We start from the raw sequence: 8,587 nt of genomic DNA, 5'->3' as shown, positions 1-8,587 counted from the left end.
TGTCCAGAGGACCAGATTGAACTTTTTTGGATTTTTCTACCTGGATTATTGAGCATGCATCAGGATGTTTATACGTTTTGTTTTTTTAATGGGTTGCATTCTATGACAGTAACTACCATTTATGAACACTTGTAATGTTAAATGTTGGACTTTAAATTTGAACAAGTTTTCAATATATTTTTTAAATTTGGTCTCAGCTTTTATTGGGTTTATTCCTGTTTTGTTGTCTTACAATATTGATTTTCAGTTTGACTACAAGTAATGAACCCACACATAAAATACACCAGACTAATAAAATTAAATGAGGAAAACATTTATAATAATGTTTTTTTTATTATTAAAAAGTGGTGCATGTATTCAACTTCTTTGCTTTGAAGACCCAATCAATACCTGAAGAAGTCAGATAATAAGTTATATAAGATCCACCTGTGTGTCATCTAGGTGTTAAACGATCTAAATGGAACAGCCCCCAGAATCAAGACCTGTGGTACTTGTCTTTTCACAACTCATGCTCATGTTGCTGCTCACAACATGCACTGATGGATGGACAGTTGGCTGGATGGAGGGGACTTCCAATTCTCCTTCTTTGCTCCACAACGAGGGGCAAAATGATGGATGGAGCAGAATATAAAAGTAAACTTTTTTGTGCTTCTAAAGGTTTGAGGCTGGGATGGAGGCTCACCTTCTAGATGGACAAATACCATAAACACTGCTGAAACAGCACGCAGTATGTCAAACATTAAACAGTAAAACGTTGCACCCATCTCCAGTTTTATTCCTCAAATTTAGGTTGTAAGACAACAAAACAAAAAGAACCCCAGGATGGTGAACACTGTGAAGTGTGAAACCTACTGTAAAATAATACATTTTTAGTCTATATGCTGTTTCTGAAGCAGAAACTCTGACTTATGTCAAAAAAACCTCAAAGATGATCAGTGAAATCCTAAAATTCACCCCGAGAGCCCACATAAACACACAGGGTCATCCATCCATCCATCCATCCATTCATCCATTTTCTTCAGAATCGCCTCAAAGCCGTGGGGGTCACACAGGGTCAACAGAGTTTAAAACGTCTCTTTGTCTCTGAAGGCATCTTGAATCCAGACCTGAGGCATGGAGGAGGACACTCCAGTGATGATGGTGGACATGGTGAGTACTGTGGTCATACCTGCAGGAAGACATCAAAATAAATCTCACTCAGAAATCAGTTATATTTGATTTAAATTCAATTCAATTCAGTTTATTTATGTAATGCCAAGTCACACCAGAAGTCATCTCAGGATGCTGAACAGAAACATTCATATATAAAAATAATAATTTAACATTTCCTGATGCATACTCAATAATCCAGGTAGAAAAATCTAAAACAGTTAAATCTGGTCCTCTGGACATTAAAAAAAAAAAAAAATTTTTTTTTTGTGGAAACGTTTCGTCTTTCATACGAAAGACTTCCTCAGTCTGAGGTGAAAAACGGGTTATACACTCAACACACGCTCATGTGCTCATTCAATTTTCACTACTGTTTATATTACACTATTGTTTATATTCACACTACTCCATCCATCCATTTTCTTCCGCTTATCCGGGGTCGGGTCGCAGGGGTAGCAACTTAAGTAGGGAGGCCCAGACTTCCCCCTCCCCAGCCACTTGGGCCAGCTCCTCCGGGGGAATCCCAAGGCGTTCCCAGGCCAGCCGAGAAACATAGTCCCTCCAGCGTGTCCTGGGTCTTCCTCTGGGTCTCCTCCCGGTGGGACGTGTCTGGAACACATCACCAGGGAGGCGTCCAGGAGGCATCCTAACCAGATGCCCGAGCCACCTCAACTGGCTCCTCTCGATGTGGAGAAGCAGCGACTCTACTCTGAGTCCCTCCCAGATGATCAAGCTTCTCACCCTATTTCCCAGACATCCTGTGGAGAAAACTAATTTCGGCCGCTTGTATCTATGATCTCGTTCTTTCAGTCACAACCCAAAGCTCATGACCATAGATGAGGGTAGGAACGTAGATTGATCGGTAAATTGAGAGCTTCGCCTTTTGACTCAGCTCTCTCTTCACCAAGACAGACCTGTACAGCTCGAGCTTCACTGCAGATGCTGCACCTATCTGCCTATCGATCTCATGCTCCATTTTTCCCTCATTCGTTAACAAGACCTCAAGATACTTGAACTCCTCCACTTGGGGCAGGACCTCCTCCCTGACCTGGAGAGGGCACTCTACCCTTTTCCGGCTCAAGACCATGGCCTCAGATTTGGAGGAACTGATCTTCATCCCGGCTGTGTCGCACTTGACTACGAACCGCTCCAGCGAAAGCTGTAGATCACGATCTGATGAAGCCAATAGGACCATATCATCTGCAAAAAGCAGAGATGCGATCCTAAGGCCACCAAAATGGATCCCCTCAACACTTTGGTTGCACCTAGAAATTCTGTCCATAAAAGTTATGAACAGAATCGGTGACAAAGGGCAACCTTGGCGGAGTCCAACTCTCACCGGGAACGAGCCTGACTTACTGCCGGCAATGCGGACCAGGCTCTGACACCGGTCATACAGGGACCTAACAGCCCGTATCAAAGGGCCTGGAACCCCATACTCCCAGAGTACCCCCCACAGGGTTTCCTGAGGGACTCGGTCCAACGCCTTGTCCAAGTCCACAAAGCACATGTAGACCGGTTGAGCAAACTCCCATGCACCCTCCAGGAACCTGCTGAGAGTGTAGAGCTGGTCCAGTGTTCCACGACCAGGACGAAAACCGTACTGCTCCTCCTGAATCTGAGGTTCGACTATCTGATGGCCCTTTTTGAATAGGGGGACCACCCAGTCTGCCAATCCAGGGGAGCTTCCCCCGATGTCCACGCAATATTGCAGAGTTGCGTAAGCCAACACTACCCTATAACATCCAGAGCCTTAAGGAACTCCGGGCGAATCTCATCCATCCCTGGGGCCCTGCCACCGAGAAGCTTTTTAACCACCTCAGTGACCTCAGCACCAGAGATTGGAGGGCCTGACCCAAAGTTCCCAGGTTCCGCTTCCTCAGTGGAAGACGTGCCAGTGGGATTGAGGAGGTCTTCAAAGTATTCCGCCCATCGACCCACGACATCCCGAGTTGAGGTCAGCAGCACACCACCCCCACTATAAACAGTGTTGGTGGTATACTGGTCCCCCCCCCCCCCCCCCCCCGAGATGCCGGATGGTGGACCAGAATTGCCTCGAAGCCATGTGGAAGTCATTCACCATGGCCTCTCTGAACTCCTCCCATGCCCGAGTTTTTGCCTCAGCAACAACCCGAGTCACATGTCGTTTGGACTGCCAGTACCCATCAGCTGCTTCCGGGGTCCCACAGGCCAAAAAAGGCCCAATAGGACTCCTTCTTCAGCCTGACAGCATCCCTCAGAGCCGGTGTCCATCACCGGGTTTGAGGGTTGCCACCGCGATTGGCACAGACAATCTTGCAGCCACAGCTCCAGTAAGCTGCCTCGACAATAGAGGCACAGAACATGGCCCACTCGAACTCAATGTCCCCTACCTCCCCCGGAACATGTTCGAAGTACCCCCAGAGGTGGGAGTTAAAGTTCCGTCTCACAGGAGACTCTGCCAGACATTCCCAGCAAACCCTCACAATACATTTGGGCCTGCCAGGTCTGACCGACATCCTCCCCCACCATCGGAGCCAGCTCACCACCAGGTAGTGATCAGTGGACAGCTCCACCCCTCTCTTCACCCGAGTATCCAAGACATGTGGCCGCAGATCAGATGAGACGACGACAAAGTCGATCATCAAACTGCGACCTAGGGTGTCCTGGTGCCAAGAGCACATATGGACACCCTTATGCTTGAACATGATATTTTTTATGGACAATCCATGACAAGCACAGAAGTCCAACAACAGAACAGCACTCGGGTTCAGCTCAGTGGGGCTGTTCCCCCCAACCATACTCCTCCAGGTCTCACTGTCATTGCCCACGTGAGCATTGAAGTCCCCCAGCAGAACAAGGGAGTCCCCAGGAGGTGCATTTTCCAGTACCCCCTCCAAGGACTCCAAAAAGAGTGGATAATCTGAACTGCCGTTTGGTGCATAAGCACAAACGACAGTCAGAACCCATCCCCCCACACGTAGGTGGAGGGAGGCTACCCTCTCATTCACCAGGGTGAACCCCAACATACAGGCACCAAGATGGGGGGCAACAAGTATGCCCACGCCTGCTCGGCGCCTCTCACCAGGGGCAACTCCAGAGTGGAAGAGTGTCCAACCACTCTCAAAGAAACTGGTTCCAGAGCCAGAGCCATGCGTAGAGGTGAGTCCGACTATTTCTAGCTGGAACATCTCAACCTCACACACCAACTCAGGCTCCTTCACCACCAGTGAGGTGACATTCCATGTCCCAATAGCTAGCTTCTGTAGCCGAGGATCAGACCGCCAGGGTCCCCGCCGTCGACCACCACCCATCCCACATTGCACCCGACCCCTTTGGCCCCTCCCACTGGTGGTGAGCCCATGGGAAGGGGGACACACGTCTCCTCTTTGGGCTGTGTTGGGCCGAGCTCCATGGGTAAAAGCCTGGCCACCAGGCGCTTGCCCGCGTGCCCCACCTCCAGTCCTGGCTCCAGAGTGGGGCTCCGGTGACCCACGTCTGGGTGAGGGAACATTGAGTCCATTTATTTTTCTCATCATAGGGGTGTTTGGGCTGCACTTTGTCTGGTCCCTCACTTAGGACCTGTCTGCCTTGGGTGACCCTACTAGGGGCGTGAAGCCCCTGACAGCATAGCTCCTAGGATCATTGGGACACTCGAACCCCTCCACCACGATAAGGTGGCAGCCCAGGGAGGGGCTCACACTACTGCTGATATATATTTTTGTACTAGCCTTATTGCATATGTCACTTTACCTCCATACCAATATCAAAGACTTCATACATACAGGTATACTGTGTACATTCACTTCATAGGCTGCTTTGTAGCTTTACTATAAATGCCAATGTCAGGACCTTCATTTCATAGATATACTTTTTTATATTTTTATACTGCTATACTTAAAATTTAGGACAGTATCATACTTTTATTATTTCATTTTATGCTAATGTTTATTAAATGGTTTAATGTTTAATTGTTATTGTTGCACCAGGGGTCTGAGAGTAATGAAATTTAAATCCTGTGCATGTCCTGTACATATTGCAGTTTTGACAATAAAGTTGACTTTGATTTGTGTTTGGACTGTTTATGTCCTGTTGTGCTCTCTGAATTGTCAAAAATAATAGCCTCATCCAAACCATCCACATGTCTGCTAGATCCCATCCCAACCAGACTTTTTAAGTATTTCCCCTAATAAATCTATTTGAAAAAAAAAAAAAAAAAAATCTGTTTGGAGAAGTAAAAGTCACTAATGATATTCTCATGTCCTCAAACAATGAACTTGTGTCTCAATACTGGTCCTGTTAGACCTCAGTGCTGCATTTGATACAGATGATCACAATATTTTACTACAGAGGCTTGAATATGATATTAGGATTACAGAAACATCTCTAGAATGGTTTAAATCATACAGTATTTATCTGATAGATTCCAATTTGTAAATGTAAATAATGAATATTCTTCATACAGCAAAGCTAGTCATGGGGTTCTTCAGGGCTCAGTGCTTGGACCAATACTCTTTACTTTACTTATGCTTTCATTAGGTAAAGTTAGGGCAGCACGGTGACGCAATTGTTAGAGCTGCTGCCTCTCAGTGAGCAGTTTCCCGGTTCAAATCCTGGTCCGGGGGCCTTTCTGGGTGGAGTTTGCATGTTTTCTCCATGCATGTGGGGGTTTTCTCCCGGTTCTCCGGTTTCTTCCCACAGACCAAAAGCATGCGTGTTAGGCTGATTGGTAACTCTAAAATTGTCCCTAGGTGTTTGTCTCTATTTGTCCTTGTGATAGACTTGCAAGTCTCATCAGGTCTGTTCACAGATTCACCGATGAAGCATTCAAAGAAAAGCAATAAATCCTCAAGACTATCAAGACTTTCTAGAGTAAAATGTGCTGCTATGTGTTAGAAAATGTGGTCTCAGTTGCAGATCATGGGTCGTCCAACAGAATAATGACCCTAACACTCAGCTAAAAACATCCAAGAATGGATCAAACCAACAGGTTAGTTCCGATTCATTAATTTAATCTGGTTCACTCATGGACAAGTGGACCAGAACACCTGTGGACAGGTGGCCCAGAACACCTGTGGACATGTGGACCAGAACACCTGTGGACAGGTGGACCAGAACACTTATGGACAGGTGGACAAGAACACCTATGGACAGGTGGACCAGAACACTTGTGGACAGGGGGACCAGAACACCTATGGACAGGTGGACCAAAATGCCTGTGGACAAGTGACCAGAACACCTGTGGACAGGTGGACCAAAATGCTTGTGGACATGTGGATCAGAACATCTTTTGACAGGTGGATCAGAAGACATGTGTACAGGTGGACCAGAACACCTGTGCACAGGTGGACCAGAACACATCTGGACAGGTGGATTAAAACACCTGTGGACAGGTGGACCAGAACACTTGTTGACATCCATCCATCCATCCATCCATCCATTATCTTCCGCTTGTTCCAAAGTCAGGTCTTGGGGACAGCAGCTTGAGCATGAAGGTCCAGACATCTCTTTCCACAGCTACCTCTTCCAGCTCTTCTGGGAGAACCCCAAGGCGTTCCCAGGCCAGCTGAGAGACATACTGTCCTGGGTCTTCCCCAGGGTCTCCTAACAGTCAAACATGCCCAAAGCAATTCTCTATGGAGGCCCTCAGGGAGCATCTTTACCAGACACCCAAACCACCTCAACTGGCTCCCTTTTGACATGGAGGAGCAGCAGCTCTACTCCAAGTCTTTCCTGGATAACTGAGCTTCTCATCCTAACACCTGTGGTCAAGTGGACCAAAACATCTGTGGACAGGTGGACCAGAACACACGGACCTGTTGACAGATGCAGAAGTATCAGAGTGTTATAGAAATCACTTGATTGCTGCAAAAAGTTGGGCAACAAAACAAGTTGCAAGCTCAATCATCCAGGTAGATAACAACAAAAAAGGTTAAATCATGCCATCTGGTCCTTTTTTGTTGTTTTCTACCTGGATGATTGAGCTTGCAATCCTTTTTCTGAAGAACTTTGACGTTGGTTGTCCTCAGGCTGTTTCTGTGAATAGCAGTTGGTCATCTGGCCTAAAACATTTGATTGTTGTACATGATGACTGATTGTTTTGGATGGGTGTGTTTTGCACATATTAAAAGTCTACTTTTGAGATTCCAACAGGGGGCTGGCTTGAAACACAGCAGTGAAGGCTGCCTATAGGACAGATTTGTTTGGCAGGCCGTAGACTGAGAAAGACCTCTGGATGGGGGACGAAATGTTTCTCACTTAAAGAGACTGGCCCAGATGACATGATTTAATCTTTTTTTATGGGCAACAAAACATTAATTATTTTTTCAAGGCCAGTTTGTTTGTTCTTTAAAATAATTCTGTTGAACCACATTTCAAAAGCAGTAACTGATTTTCATTAGATGTTTTTCATTGATTGATTGATTTTTATTACATTCGTTAGCTTTGTTATTTTATTTTTGGGGCTTTTTTAAATAAAAGGATATAAACACATTTATCAATATGATTGATACATCAAATATTTGCTTTACTACATTCATTTAGTTTACTGATCAGTTTTTTTTCTGGTGCTTTTTATACAGCTTTTGTATTTTTTTTTTTGTGCAAAATTCTTATTGAGCTTTAAAAAAATATGATTTGTTACCCAGAGACACTCGAGCAGGAACAGCCCTCCTGTCAATCCAGAAGGAGACCCAGGAGAGGACCACCATCAGCATGGTGGGGAAGTATGTCTGAAGCATGAAGAAGAAGATGTGCCGCCTCAGGATGAAGTTTATGAAGAGACGATTGTACCAACCTGAAAGACGAAAACTTTAAAAAGTTTTTAATTTGAAATAGTTTCTGTGTTTCTATCATAGTTCGAGACCACAGAGTCAAATTATTAGTGAGGTCCATCACTGACATGTTGAAAAAAAACCTACAGGAAATAATTTCATCTTGTGTGCATAAGAACAGGTCTTGAACCTCATGCACACAAACTTACATTTTAAAACAGGGGTGTCCAAAATACGGCCCGAGGACCATTTGTGGCCCTTGGAGGGATCTTGTGTGGCCCACAACTTCAATTTAAGAATGGAATTATTTTGGCCTGCAGGTTTGAGAGGTTGACACAGATGTAGACCTGCTGCTAATTGAATAGTGATACTTTTTAATATATTGTTTAGGTAAATGGATGGATGGATACAAACCTTTGGCTTTAAATACTGTAATCCTTTTTTTCATGATATAAAGCACCACAAACCTTTACTGACATCTACCATCAACTAGACTTTTGGATAATCGCTCATAAAACTTCACTAAATTTGACAAGTGTTTTAAAAGAAAATCAAGTTGATTTAATAATTGATGGAGAGAAATTGAACATTTATAAAGGAATATAAAGTGGTATCATCTACACACAAGTTGATTATTAGTGTCATAGCTCTGCTCTCTGTCAGTTCCTCTGTCATGCTGCACACTC

At 45.0% G+C, this 8,587-nt stretch overlaps 1 protein-coding gene across 1 annotated transcript in view; it reads right to left on the bottom strand.

Annotated features, from left to right (window-relative positions):
* LOC119426839 (gamma-aminobutyric acid receptor subunit rho-3-like) overlaps window positions 1-8,587 on the bottom strand; it is a 32,905-nt gene that overhangs the window by 2,462 nt on the left and 21,856 nt on the right. The window contains exons 6-7 of the mRNA XM_037694422.1: window positions 7,772-7,924; window positions 1,107-1,168 (exon numbers count right to left, since the gene is read on the bottom strand). Coding sequence (XP_037550350.1) covers window positions 1,107-1,168; window positions 7,772-7,924 — 215 coding nt within the window. The remainder of the gene's footprint in view (window positions 1-1,106; window positions 1,169-7,771; window positions 7,925-8,587) is intronic.

Source organism: Nematolebias whitei, chromosome 20 (genome assembly GCF_014905685.2).
Source record: "Nematolebias whitei isolate Nwh7 chromosome 20, NemWhi1, whole genome shotgun sequence".
Classification (NCBI taxonomy): domain Eukaryota; kingdom Metazoa; phylum Chordata; class Actinopteri; order Cyprinodontiformes; family Rivulidae; genus Nematolebias; species Nematolebias whitei.
This window is presented reverse-complemented; position numbering and strand designations above follow the sequence as displayed.